Source organism: Balaenoptera acutorostrata, chromosome 14 (genome assembly GCF_949987535.1).
Source record: "Balaenoptera acutorostrata chromosome 14, mBalAcu1.1, whole genome shotgun sequence".
NCBI classification, from domain to species: domain Eukaryota; kingdom Metazoa; phylum Chordata; class Mammalia; order Artiodactyla; family Balaenopteridae; genus Balaenoptera; species Balaenoptera acutorostrata.
The window spans coordinates 52,585,781-52,608,311 of record NC_080077.1 but is presented as its reverse complement, the minus strand read 5'-3'; the positions used below and the strand labels follow the sequence as shown (position 1 = coordinate 52,608,311).

Sequence of the window (22,531 nt, the reverse complement as noted above, 5' to 3'; positions counted from 1 at the left end):
TGGACTTCCCTGGTGGCGCAGTGGTTAAGAATCCACCTACTAATGCAGGGGACACGGGTTCGAGCCCTGGTCCAGGAAGATCCCAGATGCCGCAGAGCAACTAAGCCCATGCGCCACAACTACTGAGCCTGCACTCTAGAGCCCATGTGCCACAACAACTGAAGCCCATGCGCCTAGAGCCCACGCTCTGAAACAAAGAGAAGCCACCGCAATGAGAAGCCTGAGCACCTCAACGAAGAGTAGCCTCCACTCGCCGCAACTAGAGAAAGCCCGCGTGCAGCAACAAAGACCCAATGCAGCCAATAAATAAATAAGTAAATAAATAAATAAATAATAAAAATAAAATACAGCACTTTAATTTCCTTAAGCTAGTTTGTTTATTTCAAAGTGCCAAAAAACTGAAGATGTTCTGGTGTACACACATATGCTGTGAATCTAAGAATTCAGAACTATGCAAAGAACTTTTCAATACAACTTTACAAATGAAATATTTATACACTTTACTGTAGTGCTTAATGCATATTTTTGAAATCTATTGCTGATGCTACTTCTAAAGAGCAATGACTCAACCAGAAAAATATTAAAGGCTGCCTTTTCTTTTGTAAAGTGCTTATTAGCAACCATATCCAAAAGCAATGGTTTTCAGAAATACATGATATTAAAAGGTGCTCAAAGAGTCACTTCTTACAGAATCAAATATGCCATTTTGTAACTTTGTACATGTAAACTGATTTTATCTGCATTAATGAAAGATTGCTTTCAATGGCCCTCAACCATATGCTTCAAATCAAGACAGTGCTATTAGCATCAGCAGCATGAACAGTAACAGCAGAATAAACCCCAGCACATTTTAAATGGATCACAGCAGACTAAAAAAATTGTAACAGCTTTTGGATATGTTGCATATCCAAGGATGAGCCTTCTCTTTCACTCTGCATATATGGTAAACATTTTAAAAAATAATAAAAACACTTTTTTGTCTCTCTATAAGAGCATTTTACAGTGTATAAAGGGATTCTGATTCTTGTACCAATTAAGCAAACTGTTTTTCTATATAAAGTAGGCTTTATATTAAAGAAAGAAAGAAAGAAAGAAAGAAAGAAAGAAAGAAAGAAAGAAAGAAAAAAGAAAAGAAAGCCTATTTCCACCAAGACAGCTAGAAGGAATTAACAAGTGAAACACCTAATGCTAAAAACCTGAGGGAAAAAAATGTGAACAATTCTGAAATGAAGCTTTTTTTGAAAGGTTGATATAAACATTCCAAAAAGGAATTTGTTTTCGAGTGTGAACTATCTAACTTCATTTCAATCATATGTCACTTTTATCTGATTTAAATAATTTAGAAAAAAAATAAGCATCATCTTAACTGAACTACTTTCTGTATCAGATTCTCTTTCTGACTCACGCCCCCCAGTACAAACCATTCAATACTCTTATAGTGAGCATCCCCTCCGGTCCCTGTCTATTTTCTGAATCTTAAGCTTTTTTTTACTCCTCCTTTTTCTCCCCTCCCAAACTCCCCATATATCCCAAGAGAAAATCCCTATTAAAAAATCATAATTTAAATACATTGTGACAATGTTACATTTGATTTAAAGTGGTAATAAATTATAAATTGCCAAATAATATAATCCACAATGCAAATCCCTGGTATAAAAAGAATCCATCTTACCCTGAATATAATAAAGCAGTCCAGTGATTTCAAATTACTTATGAAATAAAGGCAAAAATAAGGTGTAAAACACTATTTATAAAAGTCAAGTAAGAAACCAGTTACCATAAATCTTTTTACAAAGATAAATGTAATGTGCCTTTCCATTTCTAAAAATTTTGGGGGAGGTTTATAACTAGTGGTTTCAAAAATGACTTTAAGGAAACCAGAGATTGAATTACATATTATTTGTAATATATGACATATTAAATATATGTGACAATAATACTGCAATGGTGAGAAACTTAATCTTTGGACTTGCTACTTTTCGGCAAGTAAATTTTTTTCAAAGTCTTTGCTATAACTGATTAATTTTTAAATGTTAGTTCTCAAAAACTTTGCTACTAGAGATACTATGTTAACTAAGGAGATACTGGAAGTCTCAAATAGTAACAATATGCCTACAAAATAAAACAAGATTGTTCTTGCATCTTTTGTTATTATAACAAATACACTTTAAAATAGACAACATTGCTATGCCTGTAAATTAAAAATACCCAAACCCTTAAAAAGGGGGTGGAACAGGAAAGAAAAATTGAAAATTCTTATTTAAAAATAAATCTGAAGTCCTTGCATTTCTTAAGAACTTGACTTGTTAAATCACGGTTTATCTTCTTTTGGACCAAGCTGTGTCTTCCACCATTCATCCATGGGATATGATGTCAATTCTCCATTCTGTAGGTTTCAGTGTGAATTTTCTTGAATGTTTGCAAAGCTGGTACTGGACTTGAGACGTTTGGCTAAATAAATCAAAAGTATTATATTTTAACTTAAATTTAATTCTCTAAACATGATTATTCATTATTTTATGTAAACTATAGTATTCATCTATTAATTCTATGTTTGAATCTGAATAGATTCAATCTTATAAGGATTAAACCTAAATCTATTTTTTTCTACCAACCTCAAAAGATATAACTTTGCTAGAAGCTGCACATGATTTTGTTAGAAGCAGTACCAAATAAAACAGACATAATTTATATCAGCCTGAACAATAGTCTTAAATATGTAATAAAAATGAAAGTACTCTACTTTAAAAATGGAAGTGCTGTAAAGTATAATAATAAAATTATATATTTGAAAGTCTAATCTAGAAATCCAAATCTAAATTTCTCTTAAAAGAATTCAGTGGAAGAACTCTGTAATGTTTAAAAAAAACCACATTCAAATGGCTTACAAAGAAAAGTGAGTTGGATATTACACACATGTGCACAAACATATATGGCAGCTAATAAAATATGTACAATCAGTTTTGATCATGATGCTAATGGGATTGAGTCATTAGAGTTAATAAGAAAATCATGGCTATTTGGCTTGATAATATGTTTTGTTCTTTAGTTAAACATGAATGTTTCTCATGTTCCAGAAATTAAAAACAACCATGCCATAGTGAAAGTATCTTACATTGGATAACTAGGAATCTCTCTACTTCAGAGGTTCTCAACACTAGAATAGAGGTTATGATTTAGAAGGTCTGCAATGGGATTCAGGCATTTAACTTTTGTTTTTGTGTTTTGAAAGCTCTGCAGACAATTCTGGTATGTGGCCAAGGATGAGAACCACTGTTCTAGTTTCTGTCAGGGTCTCCCCTGACAACTCTAAGTGGAAGATGACAACATGGCTTCCTGGACCAGTGTATTGCTTCAGCCTAAACTGAAAGTCTACTTCTTAAGCCTTCAGTGGATTTGGGAAGCAAACTAAATCAAAAGGGGTTTTTTTTTTTAATGTTGTTTAAAATTATTAAAAGTAATCTAGTTTCTATTTACCAAATTCATTAAACTAACCAGGTAGCAATACCAGTGAGTACATATAACTACAACTTCCTTGCTTCCTTATTCTCTATCTGATAAATCCCTACATCCTCCAAAATTCTACTCCAGGGATCTTCTAATGGTGAATTCCAACACCCCAAATGCAGAGTTCGTCTTCTATACCTCTGTGGTCCAACCACACTGTATGCACTTCTACTACATTTGTTGTAATGATTGGATTACGGTCGGTATGTTCTTTGAGGGCATCTATTGTGCTTTGTTCCTTTTTAAATCCCTAATTCCTACCATAGGACTTGATGAATGGAAGCATATAAAATGGTAGCATAAAGAAAAGTAAATTAAAATTTCCATGAGGTATCAGCACAAGAACTATTTGCTTACACTAGCATTTCCTTAAGTTCATCATTTAATTCATAAACAATGCTTCTAGGGCTTCCCTGGTGGCGCAGTGGTTGAGAATCTGCCTGCCAATGCAGGGGACACGGGTTCGAGCCCTGGTCTGGGAAGATCCCACATGCCGCGGAGCAACTGGGCCCGTGAGCCACAACTACTGAGCCTGCGCGTCTGGAGCCTGTGCTCCGCAACAAGAGAGGCCGCGACAGTGAGAGGCCCGCGCACCGCGATGAAGAGTGGCCCCCGCTCGCCACAACTAGAGAAAGCCCTTGCACAGAAACGAAGACCCAACACAGCCTAAAATAAATAAATTAATTAATTAAAAAAAAAAAAAAAAAGAAAATAAGTGGAAAAGTTAATTTAAATAGCCTAAATAGTGATTAAATGCTATTAAAGAAAGATGATACAGAAGAATTTTAAAAAGGGTGTATTCTTAGGTTGGGGGGGTCATAAAAGTTCTCTTTGTGTAAGTAACCTTTGACCTAAGTCCTGGATGACAAGGAGCCAGTCAAGGAAAGCAGAGAGGGAAAAATACAAGAACCTCGGAAAGAGGGCAGTGTGAATGAGCTTGGTGTTTGAGAGGAGCAGAAAGAAGGCCAGACTGCCTACATACGGCATCATGAGAAAGGAGAGGGGTAGACACAGGAGTTTAGGAAGGCAGATGGGGACCAGGTCACATGCAGCTTGGAAAGCAGACCTTGGAATAAGTCTGTATTTTATTCTAGGTGCGATGGGTACACGGGAAGGGTTTCAAATGGGAGAGGAGCACGTGGTAAAATTTATGTTTAAAAATTTACTCTAGCCACTATACCGACAATGGATTGTAGTGGGTCAAGAAGTAGAAGTAGGGATACCAGTTAAGGGACCTCTGCCTTAGTGCTGGTAAGAGACGGTGATGGCCTGGGCTAAGGTATTACCAATGGGGATAGAGAAAAGATAATTTAAGATATCTTTTTGGAAATAGAGCTGGCAGTACTCGCTGATGAATTGAAAAGGGGTAGGGGAGGGAATAAGGGAATGGGGAAAGAAAAGAAAAGAAAAAGAGTTAAGATATTGAAAGATATTAAAAGAAATTAAACGACTACAAGATTTGTGGCTTATACAAGCAAATGGATGGTAATGACTTTTATTGTGAAAACAATCAAACAAACAAAAACACTGATCAGAAGTACTATATATCTTCTGTAGAGTTAAATAGATTTGCAAAGCAAATAAGACGCTAAACTTTAAAAGTACACCAAGCCCTGAAAAATATAGTTTCTCAACGGTGAGGTCCCTGCAATGTTTTGTTATTACTCTAAAGAAGCACTTTTAGGCCCGAGTTATTACATATTTACAGAATGCTGGCAATCTTCAAAATACTTTACTAAATACACTCATGATAAAGACTCTCTCCTCTAGTAGCTAGCTTTTTGAGGTGACAAGACATTACAAATTCAATGTAAACTGATCTACAAGCAATCTGTTTTTTTTTTTAAGTTAGATATATTAGAAGTGAAGTTAGATAAATCATGAAGAAATGCCAGAAAGAAATTTACAGGGGAAAGAATTTTTATATCATAGGTTCCTAGACTAGGAATAATATTTGAGAGAAAAAAAGCCTGACTTTTTTTTCTCCAGAAAACATTCTTTTAAAAAAACTAAAATTACTAAGGGATAAGCCCATACTTTCATTCTGATAATAAACAAGAAACCTACGAGATTTGGAGGTCACTTTTCTTTGGCTAGTTGGGACCTTCTAAGTTAGTGTTTTTTTCTGCTCTGCCCTATTTGATGGGGAGACAGGAAAGGAATGAACACATACTGAGCACATGCTATGTGTCAAGTAACTTTCTTGCAACTACAATTCCAATTTGTTCATAAACAAATTGTCTGTGTGTAAGCTACAGTTTCTCCCTGCCTGCTACTTGTTTGGTGGTTCTGTCATGGGTGGTTCTGCCAATGGGCCTAAGAGCTCTCTACTATTTATCTCCCTATTATGGCTATTTCAGGTCTGCAAAGCCTTTGTTGCTATTCCTTTGTTGTTGTCAACCTTATTCCAGGGAATCTAGCTTTCTCAATTAAAGCTTCTGAAAGATACTGTATGTTAAAGTTTGATTATAAAGTCACTTAACTTACACATCTCTTCTGTTAGTAAGCACAGTTGTAAAATTTGAAGAAGAGAGCTGTTTTAGGCTAATATAGTTTGAGTTCTCAGAGTATATATGATTTCTAAAACAGGCTTAGATTTTTTTAAATACAGGTTTTTAATCTAAATAAATGAACAACCATAAAAAGAAACTTACGTAGAATGAGTTTGCGTTTCTTTTGCTCTGAGTGAAGAAAACTACTAAGGTAGAAGACAACAGGTAGAAAGAGAATGAACACAGCAACAGCAATTACAGGCACTGTGTCACTGCAAGGGACTGAACAGTTGAAAGTTCGACTCCAAAGTTTTCGAGTAATATTCATCTGAAACAATAACAAATAATGTTACTCTATTTTATATTTAATTTGTCTTCAATTTCATACAATTATTTTGTCAATAACAAGAACCCCAAATTTAGACTAAATACACATCCCTAAAAAATCTATTAATAGTTGAGGACAATTTCTTCTGTCAGGGAAATAAGTTGGTTCACGATTAGTCATTGTATAAATTTATATCCATACAGAAATTTCATATTGTAAATTCAATACTGTCCAAAGAATGTCAGCTTTTCACAGACTTCAAACACAGAACTTGTATCAAAAGAAATATACTGTGCTTCATTCATTAAAAAAGATTTAAAAGGGTAACCAGGGCTTCCCTGGTGGCGCAGTGGTTGAGAGTCTGCCTGCCAATGCAGGGCACACGGGTTCGAGCCCTGGTCTGGGAAGATCCCACATGCCGCGGAGCAACTAAGCCCGTGCGCCACAACTACTGAGCCTGCGCGTCTGGAGCCTGTGCTCGGCAACGAGAGGCCGCGATAGTGAGAGGCCCGCGCACCGCGATGAAGAGTGGCCCCCGCTTGCCACAACTAGAGAAAGCCCTCGCACAGAAACGAAGACCCAACACAGCCATACATACATACATACATACATAAAAAGAATGTAAGCAGACAAGAATAGCATTAAAAAAATAAAAATTAAAAAAAAAAAAAAAAAAAAAAAGGGTAACCATGTGAGGTGATGAATGTCAATAATTAGACTGTGGGAATCCTTTTGCAATATGTATGTATATCAAATCATCATACGGTACACTTTAAATATATTACAATTTTATTTGTCAAGTACATCTCAACAAAACTGGGGGGGGAGGGGAAGTCTCACAAAAACAAACAAACAAAATATTTTCTTTCATATGTTACCTATGTAATCTCACTGAGCTTGTTGCAATATTTTTAGAATGGAGATAAAAATATCAACTTTATAGGGCTTCTCTTCAAGAGATGATATCTATGACATGCTTAATAGCTTATCTAAGATACTATGAAAGATTCATACTCATGGCAAGTAATTTTTTAAGTACATAATATCTAATGAGTCATGGAAACTTTATTAGACAATATTAATATCTTATTTAGCCCCTAGATACACTTAGGGGCTGCAGTATCTCACTTTCACTGAGCTCATGATTTCTGTCAAACAGGTTAAATGATGTAAGGAAACTATCAAATTTAGCGTTTACAACTGTTCTTGCCTGGATTTTGTTTAATTGAGAGATGGTTTACAAATGGTGCACTGTATGTCTGTTGTAATTTTTGTTTATTGCAAAGATGGATGTTCTAAAATAGGTTGGTCATGTTGATTTGCTGTGTAATCCAACTTGTGTCATAGAACCAATATTCATTTTTCTTCTTTATTTAAAAAAAAATAGACTATTATTCTTTAAAAAGATGTTTATTATTTATTGGGAACCTATTAGAAGCCAGGTACTACTCTAAACATTAGTAACAGAGCAGTAACAAACAAAAATCCCCATGGTGTATCCATTTTAAGTGCTTTTTACCATTCTGAATATTACAGATCCACTATGTTCACTCTGAGCTGCTATAATTCATACTCATCATTCTCAAACATTAAGTTTACCAATTTTGACCACAAGTTCTCTGTTTTTTGCCAATAAATTTTCAGTTTCCTCTAACGCCTCAATAGTCAGGCATCGTATTCCCATAAAAAGGCCTGATTGCCATCTAGTGGTGCCCCATGTAAAGGCAGGCTATTCAACGGAGGAAAAAGTTTCTGTTGACTATTCATTCAATCAATACATGTTACTAAGGGCCCGCTATTTGCTAGGCGCTGTTCTAGATACTGAACAGTGAACTAAAAGGCCATGACGTCCTTGTTCTCATATGGTTTATATTTTAGTAAGGGGAGAAAGACTACAAATAAGTAAACAAAACTTTTCAGATGGTAACAGATATAAAGAAATAAACAAAGCAACGGGATAGGAAGTAACTGAGGAATGGCTTCAGAAACATATTGTAGCAAAACCTACAGACTTCTTGAATTAGCAACAAGTGCACAAGAAACTGAAATGAAAACATTTAACAACACCCACACCTCTGAAAATGACACACATTATCGAACTTAAAAAACAAAATGTATAAATGGAGCATAATCTATAAAAATAGTAAATCACTATGTTGTATACCTGAAACGAATATAATATTGTAAATCAACTATACTTAATAAAAAGAAGTCAAATATACCAAATTATCAACTTACTTATGACGTACCTGATTAATTTCCATTTTAGTTTGACACATCAGGATATTCTAAAACTTTACTACTTAGCAACTAGTTATTTCTAGTTGAAGATACCATATGCAAATTCCAATAATAATACTGAAGGCATATTCAACAACACTGCAAACCACGTGTTGTATCAGAAGCAAAGTACTTACTGCATCTTCCACGTCAATGCATAAGTGTGTTCCAGATTCAGCCTTACTTTCAAGTTCATTCATTTTTTGCATTTCACAGTACAGACTACTCAGAGTTTTGTATGCTTCACGACAGTTTTTGCATACTTCCGAATAATTTCTTAACTGAAGAAGACTGTGTGCGCTCCCCTAAAATGTCAAAGGCACATATAATACACACAATAAACATTACATTTTTTAAACTTATTTGCCCTCCTGGAGGAAATAATAGAGTATGTTAAAGTGCTGAGCTGTGATGTGCGGCAGGTTGCTAAACCACTCTGAGCCTCTGTTTTATCTATAAAATAGGGATACCCTTACCTGTATTACAGGTCCCAAGGAATAGAGACTGGTATGTAGCACACAGCAAAATATTTGGCACTTTTTAGTTGCCCCTGAATTTTGAAAACCACTGCACTAGCCACTGTTAACTGAGGACAACACTAGCTCATATACCAAATTATTGATGCCTAAATACCAAAAATTTACTAAGTTATCTTGTCATTTATACATCTGCCCTTATCTATCCTACACTCACCAAATAAAGTATACCCTTGCCTGTGCTGACTTGAACCCTGAGTCTGCCTTATTGAGACAGAGAAGACTTTATAATGAGTTATGAAAAGGCACCCAAACTACATCCCTCCCCCAGCCCTCTTACCCCAAGGCTTTTAAGGCTTTTAATCCAGGCCTTTCAAGTCAACAAAAAGGGACTAACACCGATGAATCGTATAACCTAAAATATAACCTCAGGTACTGGATATAAGACATTATGTTAGTGAATCTCAATGTTTTCCACTTCTGGGACTGACACTTGTATTTCAAGAACAAGTTTGCTAAACAGTCAATTCACACTTTTGTTTTCTATTCCCTTTATTCTTTACCTTATAGCCTGGAGAAATAATATTAACTGACTATCAGAATGAAAGAGAAAAGGAAAAATTAAAGGAATTAAGCTGATGTAGCCCTTACAACATTACCCTTACTATCTACTTGACAGAGAAACTCAGACTCTCTTTAGTTCTGCCACAAGAAATAGCCCATTGCCTGTTTTTCACAGAACAAGTGTACATTCAGCTAAATGTGTTCGATCAAAAATGGAGCACAGTACCTTGATGGGGGAGTATAATTTAGTCATTTATATTAAAACTTAAAATGTACATATCGTTTGACGTTGCAATTTCACTTCTAGGAATCTACGAGACAGATAAAGATACAACTACCTGCAAAAGACTGTCCATATTTGTGATAGTAAAATACTGAACCAAACAAAAATCTCCATCGATACAGGGACTGACTGACTAAATGGTGGCGTAGTCAAACAACAAAAAGCCCTGCAACGTTTAAAGCAAATGAGGAAGTAGGATCCTGGGAAAATGATGACATCAGCATGTGCCATTCCTGATTTCTTTTCTGAAGAGACTCAAGCACAGAAGAGTAAACCCAGGCCCTTGATAGCGCTGTTAATTATAGAGGCATGACATGCACATTTCATCACAGGAAGGTTGTATGACAGCTGTCACACCACTCCCAGAGAAACTAGCCGGAACCACCGTCTCTTGTGACCCTCTATCCCCTGCAACCACCTACTGTCCTCTGGAGATGTGAGGGGCTGGAATAATAGCCCCACCCTGCCTGTGGGACCACCCACAAAAAGCAGTCTCCACAGTCACCCAGACAGTCCAGGTTCCCAGAGAAGCCACCTGCAAATACATATTACATAAGGTGGAGCTGGTCTGGAACCTAAACCCACATCTCTGCCTCATCACTGAGCCAGAAGGCACTGCCACAGCCAATACCATTAATTTCACTGCTACCACCTATCTCTTTAGCTGGTTCCCCTTCCCTTTCAAACACACACTCACACACTCACACTCACACACACACACACAACCTATAAAACATAGGCATTGCCCAGAACTCAGTCCTTGGGGCCTCTTCATCATCTCTATCTACACTCACTCACATCCAAGTCTCCAGGTTTGATACCATCTGTACCTGATGACTCTCAAATCTACAGCTCCAGCTCATACCTCTCCCTTGATAATAAACAAACTAACTAATTAGTTAATTAATTTTTTAAAACCATTCAATTCAAGGAAATAGAAAAATGACAAAACCAAAAGAATACAGGAGGAATTAATAAATGCAAAAGCATAACTTAACACATTAAGAAAAAGCAAACAGAAACTGATAAATAAAGCCAAAGGTGGGTTTTCAAAAAGATCAATAAATATAAATGTATCTTCAACAAGCCTAAAGAAAATTCAAGGGAAAAAAGGACTCACAAGTACAGCGTTTGGAAATAGAAAGGAAATGTAGCTATATATATTATAGAAATTTTAAGGAGTAACCAATTACTAAATGCAATGCATTATCCTGGAATGAATCCTGAAACAGAAAAGGACATTAGTAGAAAAACTGGTGAAATCAGAATGAAGTCTGGCATTTAGTTAATAGTTACATACCAATGTTCATTTCGTATTTTTGACTAATGTACCTTGGTAACATAAGGTGAACATTAGGGGAAACTAGGTCCGGGATATACAGGAATTCTCTGTATTACCTTTGCAACTTTTCTGTCAGTCTAAAATTATTCCAAAAAAAAAAAAAACCATTTAAAAATAGGCAGTTAAAATCTGTAGTGGGGGAAGAAAAGATATCGTTCATAAGGGCACCAAACACTGTGTAATACCTTGAAATAAACTTAAGAAATGTGTAAACCTATATGAAATTTAAATAAATAAGTAAAACTGTGCTAGAGAACATTAAAAAATAAAGAATAATGGTGGTTGCCTGGGGTTAGAAAAGGAGGAAATGGGGAGTTATTACTTAATGTGTACTGAGTTTCAGTTTGAGAAGATGAAACATTCTGGAGATGGATGGTGGTAGAGTTGTACAACAATGTGAGTGTACTTAATGTCACTGAAATGTACACTTAAAAACTGTAATGTGGTAAATTTTATATTCTATTTTACTGCAATAAAAAATAGTGAATATATACTGTACTCCTAGATAGGAAAGCTTAATATAATAACAGGTCAATTTTTCCCAAATGATGACTCTAAAATGTAATGCAATTCTAATAAAATATCAAAATGATTGATTATTTTGAACTTGGTTCTAAAATTCATTTCATGGATTTATTTAGTAAATCATGTTTTGAAAGTCAAGAAGCCATCAGGAAAAAAAGGTTGGTGCTAAGCCTCACATCTTACACCAAAATAAATTTCAAACAGATAAATTATGTTTAAATATACAAAACAAAACCATGAAAGTCCTAAAACAATCACAGGAGAAATTTTAAAAATAATCTCAAAGTGGGAAAAGGCCTTCTAGTGTGACACAAAATCCACAAGCCATTAAATTAATTTTGGTAAATCTAACAACATAAAAATTAAAATGTTCTTCATATCAAAAAGAGAAGTATGATAAAAAGACAAACAACAAATGAGGAAAAAATATTTGCAACTAACATCCCAGGAAAAATGCTAATTTCCCTAAAGTACATTCATCAGAACTAGTGTCTTTGGTCTCTAAAACCAAAGAGTTCCTAGTCAAATAGGCTTGGTAAATGCTGTATACAAAGTTACCATTTGAAGTTCTATATAATGTACATTAGTCCACTAAAGTTCTGCAGTCCTGTATTAAAGCATTTCTTACCCTTATTAAGAATACTAAACCTTTTTTATGGGCTATCTATTAAAATCTTGCAGAACATATTTTGGGAAATGTTCATCTAATAGTTTTTATTATACTCAGGGAAATTCATATTCTATGTTACCACATTTATTAAAGAGAAAGTTATACATACCTATATCCTAAATATATTTCTATCTATTTGTGGGGATTACCTACTCGTTAAAAAGCAAGTTTCAAAACTAGGATTTTACCAGAATTCCAGTTTCACCCCTCACCACTACCAGGAACATTCCAGTACTAACATTCAAGGGTCAGAGGTGGAGAAAACAAAACCCAATAAGGTAGGTTTCTTAAAGGCTACCTTTTATATTATAATTCAAAACTCAAAGTTACCTTATTAAACAGCACCTTTTAAAGTAGGTAGAATATATTTAAGCAAACATTGAGGCAAAGAATAAGCTTTTTATAGACAGAATCATACAATTGTAAAATACATTATTGCATAAACAAAGTCAAGAAAAATTATTGTCAGATAGAACAACGCTGTGTTTTAATTAAACAATCACATGCCTCAGTTAATATGTTCATACTCATTAACTCATTGGATCCTGACTACAAAATACTGGAAGGTAGGCAGGGTAGATCTTACTATTCCCATCTTACAAATTAAAAAACTGAAGTTTTGATGATTTGCCTAAGGGCTAGTAATAGAAGAATTTAGCAGAAATCCAGGTCTACCTCTACACTGTGTATGTAGATAAATATCAACAATTAATGCTATAAAAATTGGAATTATTTATTATTCACTTGGACAAGGCAGCATTTTAATTTCAAGTGTCATATATAAAATACCTGAAGGTTATTCTCAAAGCAGGTCAAGGTGTGATTAAACAGATTCAGGAAGTATACTGTGCTATTTGATAATTCTTCACTTTTGTTCGTTAAACAATCTGTCAAGAAACCAAAAAATATATTAATATATCTCAAGCAACAATTACATATAGTCATTTATCTCTCAAGCTGTTATCTTCTGTTTCACACTATCGTAATCCTTTATTCAAACAAGCATGAAGTGTTCCACGTTAAGAGAATTTCCCAAATACATGAAGCTTAACCTTTTTAGTTTCCAAAAGATTTTTTTTACATCATAACCATTTTAATGAAAATATTAAAATAGTCACATACTTTTCTCTCTTTGTAAAAACCATATACCAAGTAAAATTGAAATTGATTTTTGATGGTGCGAAGTCTTAATCATGAATATCAGTTATCAAATGCTGCCTTAACAGGAGTACTCTTAGCGCTGTTTAGGCATAAGACTATTTATCCTGCATTAATTTTAGCTAAATTCATATGCTGTTTGATTGTTTTCTGTGTTAAATTTAGTAGTTCTGGGTCTCTTCCATCTTCACTAGTGGGTCAGTTATTGCATCTAAGATGTTAATCTTTTAAAATCTGCTCTTTCTAATCTGTTGTGAGTTGGGAGACCAGAGAAACAAGCTGGCGAGAATTTTGCATAAAATACTGATAAAGGGACTTCAAGGAAAACCTGGAAATAAATACACTTGTTTTATGTCTTTCTAAAAATCTTACATAAATGATATTCCTCTGCAACTTGCTACTCTCACTTAGCATTAGCTCAAGTTCATTCCTGTGAATTGTTTTCTATGTATGAACATAGCACAATTTTTTAATCTATTCTCCCTTCTTGGATGAACTTATTCTTTATCCTCAGTTTGCTTTTACCTCTCCCTGTGCTCTCAGCTTACCCTCTGGGATCTAGGTTCAAGTGCCTGGCATCATATCCTGGAACTCATGGTCAATCTCACTTTCCTAGAATCCTTGTCCTTTTTACATTCCACATACTCACAAATATTTAAAACCTTCATTAACTTTCTCTACTCCCAACTGTGGTTGTAGAACACTATTATACAAAATTCTAAAGTTATAATGAGGGGACTCAATTCAAGTTTCAGGGCCACAAAACAATCCTTGTAGATGCCCTACCAATTACTCCACAAGGGATGTTCAAATACTTTCTATTCTCTAGTACTCAACCATACTCTTGTTCTTCTTAAATTTAACTGAGAGCTGTATATTATACACACTCAGGGCCATCTATTATAATCTTTCAACTGGGAGTGGAGAGACAGGATAGAAGGCTGTTGCAATTATCCAGGAGAAAGGTGGCAATGCAAACAGAAAGAAATCAATGGATAAGAGATACACTGAATAGGTAGTGAAGAGTACCAGAATATGCCTACTCAAAATATGCCTCTTTGGCATATGGATTATTCTGAGCTAAAGGCCTTTAAGGACTTCCCTGGTGGTGCAGTGGTTAAGGATCTGCCTGCCAATGCAGGGGACATGGGTTCGAGCCCTGGTTGGGAAAGATCCCACATGCTGCGGAGCAACTAAGCCCGTGCGCCACAGCTACTGAGTCTGCGCTCTAGAGCCCATTAGCCACAACTACTAAGCCCGTGTGCTACAACTACTGAAGCCTGCGCGCCTAGAGCCTGTTCTCCACAACAAGAGAAGCCACTGCAGGGAGAAGCCTGCGCACCACAAAGAAGAGTAGCCCCCGCTCACCGCAAATAGAGAAAGCCCGCGCACAGCAACAAAGACCCAACGCAACCAAAAATAAATAAATTAAAAAAAAATAAAGGCCTTTAAGAACCAACAGATTCAGGAAAAACTCTAAAAACAGGGCACAAGTTTTTATTTTGTAGATAAAATTTACACTTGTAAAGGAAATTTCCATTTGTAAAGATGTCCCTCTCTCTCAAGAAAAAGAAAAGGGAGGACTCTTAACAACTAACTCTTACCAATGGAGATGGTTCTAACTTAAACCTATATAACAAACCTTACTAAACAATCCTGTTTACCATACTTCTCCTGGTCACTTTCCCATAACTTGCCTCCTTCAACCAGAAGACCAAAACTCTTTCTCCTCTGATTATCCTAAGATGGTATATAAACCCAAATTCTAACCATCCCTTTGGGTTACTGATCATTGGGTGCTCCCGTGTGTACATGTGCAATGCACTTGTTAATAAACTTCTGTTTGTTTTCTCTTGTTTCTCCGTCTTTGGCCAGTCTAATTAGAGAGTTCCAGCCAGAGAACCTAAAATGGATAGAGGAAAAAGATTTTTTCCCTCCCTTAGAGTAGACATTAGGGTATAACACACTATACGATGCATGCACTATTATAAACAACAATCACTACAATGAAAGCTAATGTTAACTGAGTAGTTGCTATGTTCCAAGCGCCATTCTTGTACTTTAAACACATTTATTCAATTCTTACAACAATCCTATGAGGCAAGGATTATGATCTCCATTTTCTAAATAAGGAACAGAGGCAGAGAGGAATTAAGAAGTTACCCAAGGTCATAAAACTGGTAAGGAAAAACCTGGAATTTCTACTCGGTCTGATTCCTGAGCCTGCACTTTCAAACACTACAAATATAAAATATCTACACTCTAAACAATTAAAGTTCAATACTGGGAATCAATAAATACATGCCACTGCTCCTCCCTCCACCACCCATAGATTCCTTACACCATGCGGGGATTCAGGCAGTCGCTACCAACTGATCAGTGCTGGCAACTGAGATGAAGCCTAAAACTGGTAAACAGGGCAGCAACTAGCACATTAAGACTCCTTTGTGCAAACTGGAAAAAGACATTCCCTCCAGGTAGGTTATTTACAAAAGAGTGCTCCTACCTCCAGAAGCTGAGCTGGAATCCAGCCCCACTCACCCCCTTACGTGGGCCCCTAGTGTAGGACTTGGCCTGCACCTGGCATACCTGGGGCCCTGCTGATGAACCTATTCCAAGAGTCTTTCCCTCTCTGAACTCACACACTGTACATTCTCTGCAGCTTTATCTTCTCCAGCATGTAAGTCCTGTTCTGACTGTTCACCTTACCATTTAAAAATCTGAGGGATCACTTCACAAATTAGGAAACAACTAGAGAAATAAAGTGATATACTGAGGATCATACATCAAGTTAGTAAGGCATTGAAATACAAAATATACTTTCCAGGCTCTTGATTAAGTATTATCTTAATTATACCATTTTCCCTTTGCTATTTAAAAATGTTACTCTCTCTGTTGGCTTTCAAAAAGTTCACACACTAAATTCTTAAAAAAAAAAAATAACGTAAGTCTCTCTTAATCCTGGTTTAATATCATCACAAAGTAGCCTTGAATCTATTTACACGAGGTAGAGTATACATAAATAAAAACAAACAGTTACAAATATGCGTAATATTATATTGTGCTAATGAGATTGAAGAAGTTTTCAGTTTCTGTAGTTGATATTTTGGAGGGAAGTAGAGGGAATACAATTTCATCCACAACAACTGTACATCTGTGTATAATGAGCCACGTCATGGCAACTGACATGCACAATATGGGGGTGTGTGTGTCCCTGTATTGTCTTACAAAAGCAGTATAAAGTATGAATATGAGTGATTCATACTTCTATACAAAGTATGTAACTGAAATAATTTCTTTATAAAAAAGTAATTTATAGAATAATGAAAAATAAACAGAAAGAAGTAATTTATAAAGAAGCTTCTCTGAACAACAAAGAACTTAATCTCTTTTATTTTACTAACAGCCATTCCTTTTCACTTGAAATAATTTGAAAATTAAACTCAAAGCTAATATAGACTGGCCATCTTATTACTGCATTAATGCAGTACCATCAAAATTTTTTCAATGATCATTAGACAGTGATATTATAAAGCACAAAGAAGTTCACTTATAAAATGAGATTTTAAATGTCTTCATTATTAAAAAGCCCTGACTTTCTGATTTAAAACAAAGGAACTCCAGTAAAATTCCTCTTTTATCCTTTTGTAGGAATTGGGAGCATAAGGTTATAAGCAGTGAGAAGCTATATATTTTAGAAATTAGTAAGTTAAGAAATATTAGTAGTAATAAAGCTTCCTATAAGCACTAAGTGAAGTGGTCATTATGAATTTTCCTCATCTCAGATAATCAATGCAGCCTCATCAAGGACAGATTAGCATAGCTTCTTTCTCAGTGAGGGCTCAAGGATCAGCTCAAGAGGCATTCTTAAAGGTGTTAAGGATTCAAGTTAAGACCTTACATAGAAACCTACTAAATATCATAACAGGAATTATGTATGCATCTTTAGGTAAAGTATTTGGCATCTATTAGGAGTTTGTATAAGGATCTCTGCTGTTTTTCAAAACTAGTTTTATAGAGAACAACAGAGACAATTACCAATTTCTGAAAAATAGGGCAAGCTTCAGAAAACATAGTATTAAACTATGGGAACTTTGTACCTAAACAACATAATTAAGTTTAATAAGTATGAAAACTAGGACATTTTAAGTTATAAGATATAAATAAGTGAGTCCAATGCTTAGTATGTTACCATTTAGATAAAATATGGGAAAGATGGGTTCTGATTAATTGATCTTCTGGTTAACTATTAAGTTTTATTATTGATTTTTAAAGAATCAAGACATAAAAAGTGAAGGGTGGCAGAATATTTGCCATAAGGATTATTCTGAGCTGACAGCACTTGGAAAATAGCCAAGGCAGAGAGAAGCTTTCTGTGAATTCCCCTTATCTGCTTGAAGACAGAGCTTCCAAAAGAAACTCAGTTGTCATAAATCCCTTCTCCAGGAGTTTCATCAACGAGGGAAGATTTTCTCCTATCAGAGGAAAGGAGACCAATCAAACAGAATGGAGAGTCCAGAAATAAATTCCTGCATATACAGTCAACTATGAGCTGAACTCCTAGAAATAGAGAGCAGAATGGTGATTGCCAAAGGCTGGGGGGGGGGGTGGGAGAAATGGGGAGATGTTGGTCAAAGGGCACAAACCTCCAGCTGTAAGATAAGTTCTGGGGATCAAATGTACAGTATGGTGATTTTAGTTAGCAATACTGTATTCTATACTTGAAAGTTGCTAAAAGAATAAATCTTAAATGACCTCACCACACACACACACAAAATGGTAATTATGTGACATGACGGAGGTGTTACCTAACACTATGGTGGTAATCATTCTGCAATATATAAGTGTATCAAATCAACACACTGTACACCTTAAACTTAAACAATGTTATATGTCAATTATATCTCAATAAAGTTGAAAAAAGAAAAAAATCAAAAACAAAGTACCAAAACACTTTACCATAAAGCAATTCATGGTCTCATCAAATCTGGTCACTCTATTATTCACCTGTCATATGCATAAGATAACCAAGAAGCATCTCAATAACCAGGCTATCCCTATGTCAACAATACACTTCTTTTTTTTTTTCTTTTAAACTTTTTTCTTTCAAACACAGACTTTTTTTAAATTTATTTTTTTACACAGCAGGTTCTTATTAGTTATCCATTTTATACACATTAGTGTATATATGTCAATCCCAATCTCCCAATTCATCACACCACCACCCCCTGCCCCGCCACTTTCCCCCCTGTGGTGCCCATACATTTGTGCTCTGCATCTGTGTCTCTATTTCTGCCCTGCAAACCCGTTCATCTGTACCATTTTTCTAGGTTCCACATATATGCGTTAACAATACACTTCTGATAACAGCTTTAAAATTGTGAAGAGGAGAAATCCTTGATATATTTTCTTTACTTCTCAACAGTCACTCTCCACAAGAATTAATTTCCATGTTATTTGTAATATGAATTGGAAGAGTTGTGTACACTCCTTTTGAGTTTCAATCAGTTTCCAAAAATTTATTTCTAACGAAGACTAATATCATTCAAAGACACGGATATTCTAAAGATAAAATAGATGGTAGTGGTAACGGAGGGCACTCTCTCTCTTTTTTTATATTGGAGTATACTTGATTAACAATGTTGTATTAGGATGGCACTCTCTTTCATTGAGTGTCTAGCCTTCCTTTCATCAAGTAATAATGGCAAAGACTAGGTGCCAACCCACAGCTAGATCAAGTAGAAAGGTGATTTTTTTGGCAGTGTATTAATTTTATAAGTATTCTTTTAAACAATATTTTAGCTTTTATATTTTTACATGTTTATATTTTTAATAATATTATTTTAAAAAATTTTAATAGCCCCTTAAATTAACTTTAAAAGATTTTTATATAATTATAGTTTTGCATTTTCTAGCACAGAGGATGAAAAAGGAATAGTCATTTTATATCAAAAGATATATTCTTACAAAATGGATCACATATTGGTTTAAGTCTCAATTAAAAACAAATTTTTTAAACACCTCAGTAGTTTTTGTTCTTCCTTTGTAATTTTTTTCCTTCCCATTTAATCTTTTAGGTGCCAGACTGAATAGACTCCAGATTATTTACCATTGAAGAGTTCTATTGCTGGCATCACTTATCAGCTCTGTATTTGCAAATTTAATAACTAGATCACCACAAAAAGTTAACTGAGACAAAAGGGTTCATAGCTTGTATTTAACAGTTTTACATAAGTTCTGAGAAAATTGACCAGTCTTTTTTTTATGTTTATTTTTTTTAATTTTTATTTTTTTAACATCTTTCTTGGAGTATAATTGCTAAAAATATGGAACGCTTCATGAATTTGCGTGTCATCCTTGTGCAGGGGCCATGCTAATCTTCTCTGTATCGTTCCAATTTTAGTATATGTGCTGCTGAAGCAAGCACAACCAGTCTTTTTTTATGTTTAAATAAAAAAGCAAATAATCTAGATTTGGGGGGGAATATTTATACTGTGTTTTCATGCATATACGGTAGGGGTGGAAACATAATTTTCCCTCTACCCTTGTAAATTCTCAGCTGGGTCCCCTGTAACAACAGACAGATCAATAGGAGAAAAACAAACAGAAGTTTGTTGACATGTATATCTCGCATATACATGGAAGATACAAAGGGAAATTGAGTAACTCAAAGGGGTGGCTTAGAAGTCAGACTTGAACATCATCTTCAGGTAAAAACAAAGAAAGATGGGTGTAGGGGAGGTCAGTTATGGGGAAATGACCAGGAAAAGTGAGGTAAACAAGCATAAGGTTATGCAGATTATGTCCCTGCCTTCTCCATTTACAAGATTCTCTAGTGATTTAAACAAGGCTTGTCAACTTAGCCCTTTTTTTTTTTTTAATTTATTTATTTATTTATTTTTGGCTGTGTTGGGTCTTCGTTTCTGTGCGAGGGCTTTCTCTAGTTGCAGCAAGCGGGGGCCACTCTTCATCACGGTGCGCGGGCCTCTCACTGTCGCGGCCTCTCTTGTTGCGGAGCACAAGCTCCAGACGCGCAGGCTCAGTAGTTGTGGCTCACGGGCTTAGTTGCTCCACGGCATGTGGGATCTTCCCGGACCAGGGCTCGAGCCCGTGTCCCCTGCATTGGCAGGCAGATTCTTAACCACTGCGCCACCAGGGAAGCCCTCTCTAGTGATTTAAAGTCATCCTTTTCTTCCTGGTACAGAGAGGGAGACACCCTTACAAGTGGAGATTTCCTTAATAAATATAAATTTCTCATACAAAATGGTTATTTCTACTCTGTTTTCAGAGCTTCTCCTGTGTCTGCTGTTTCTCAAAATAATCAGCTCAAAATAATCCTTACGCCAAAGAGGCGTATTTTGGAATGGCACATTTTGGTCTCCAACAATACAAAATGACAACATCCTAGGCAAACTTCTGATCAGGCACAAATTCATTTAAAATTATAGTGTGATATGATTGCTTTCTTCCATTTTATTAAAAGAGTAAATATCCTTTGTATTCATTCTTTTACCTATTTCTAAAGGCCAAAGATTTAAAAAAATCAATGACTGGATAGGTAACAAATGGATTATCTTTTAAGTAAAAGGAAAAGAGAAGCCTTTAGCATCATTTATTAAGAAAATAAAAGAGTGAGGATCCCATGAAATCAGTGGTTTAACAGATCTGGTTGCTAGAGATGCGACTGTCTCAGAACCTGATGCCTGATTCCTGATCATTGCTGAGCATTAACATTAGAAAATGTGCAACCTTATTACAAACTTTTTTTTCACATTATCTAGTTCTAATTTTATGTAGTACTGATAGGTCTTTAGAAAAAAAAGAGTATTTTACATTTATATTTTTAGTAAAAGACTAGGTTTTCCATAATATCAAACATGTATATAGCATAGATATTAAACTTTGCAGGGCTAAAGTGTAGGGCTAATATTTCTTAAAATGGAGACTGTGCAATGAATTTGTCAAATAGCACTTTAAAACCAAATTAGGCCTTAATTCATGAACACTATCTATTCAGATGAACAATCTTAAAGCCTTCTGATTTTAGTTCTAGGCTCTTGATCTGCAGTCCGTTTACACTTTCTGAGCCCTCATTCTACCTCACAGGGCTTATTGTGAAGTTCAAATGAACCAAGGGCCATGACATTGAGAAATATTATTTAATTTAATTGCTGACTTGTTATTCACCTTCTTTAGCTCATTTTTTCCTTCCTTCAAATTTCTTTTCTCACTGCTTTGTAACAGAAGACTATGTTAAGAATGCTTTATTAAATTTTGGTAAAAATTGCGAAGTTTTTTGAACAATTCTTAAAATTTTTCAGAAAATGTTCATGTTATCTTTATTACAGAGATTTGCAGAGAACATAATTAGAAGTGTTTCCAGGTAATTTGGTAAAGATTATTCATTTCTAGGTTAGGTGATTATTTTATTATGTTTTTTAAAGATTTTTTTTGATGTGGACCATTTTTTTTAAGGTCTTTATTGAATTTGTTACAATATTGTTTCTGTTTTATGTTTTGGTTTTTTGGCCTCGAGGCATGTGGAATCTTAGCTCCCCAACCAGGGATCGAATCCACATCCCCTGCATCGGAAGGCAAAGTCTTAACCACTGGACCACCAGGGAAGTCCTAGATGATTACTTTAGAATGAATACCCAGGGGAAAACAGCTGAGGAGCACAAATTTATAAAACTATTTTATTTCCATATAAAATACAGAATATACATTATGATAAATTTTAAATTGTGAATGAAACAATGAATGGAAGATAACTTTTTTAAAATGCATAATCTGGAAAAAGAAAATAGCCAATCTCTCTGATTACATCTAACATATGAATAATCATGGCAGATTTGGACAGTCTGTCAAGTTTTAAAAATTTTTATGTATTTTTGAATAGGTATTAA

At 35.1% G+C, this 22,531-nt stretch overlaps 1 protein-coding gene and 1 non-coding gene across 2 annotated transcripts in view; both read right to left on the bottom strand.

Moving 5' to 3' along the window:
- Nucleotides 1-353: 353 nt before the first annotated feature.
- The window catches only part of OSTM1 (osteoclastogenesis associated transmembrane protein 1), a 37,703-nt gene continuing 15,525 nt past the window's right edge, over nucleotides 354-22,531 (bottom strand). The window contains exons 3-6 of the mRNA XM_007190657.2: nucleotides 13,257-13,354; nucleotides 8,745-8,912; nucleotides 6,162-6,327; nucleotides 354-2,451 (exon numbers count right to left, since the gene is read on the bottom strand). Coding sequence (XP_007190719.1) covers nucleotides 2,396-2,451; nucleotides 6,162-6,327; nucleotides 8,745-8,912; nucleotides 13,257-13,354 — 488 coding nt within the window. The 3' untranslated portion in view covers nucleotides 354-2,395. The remainder of the gene's footprint in view (nucleotides 2,452-6,161; nucleotides 6,328-8,744; nucleotides 8,913-13,256; nucleotides 13,355-22,531) is intronic.
- Nucleotides 19,946-20,052, bottom strand: LOC114238976 (U6 spliceosomal RNA). The gene has a single exon (XR_003624192.1). It is a non-coding gene; the product is annotated as a U6 spliceosomal RNA (small nuclear RNA).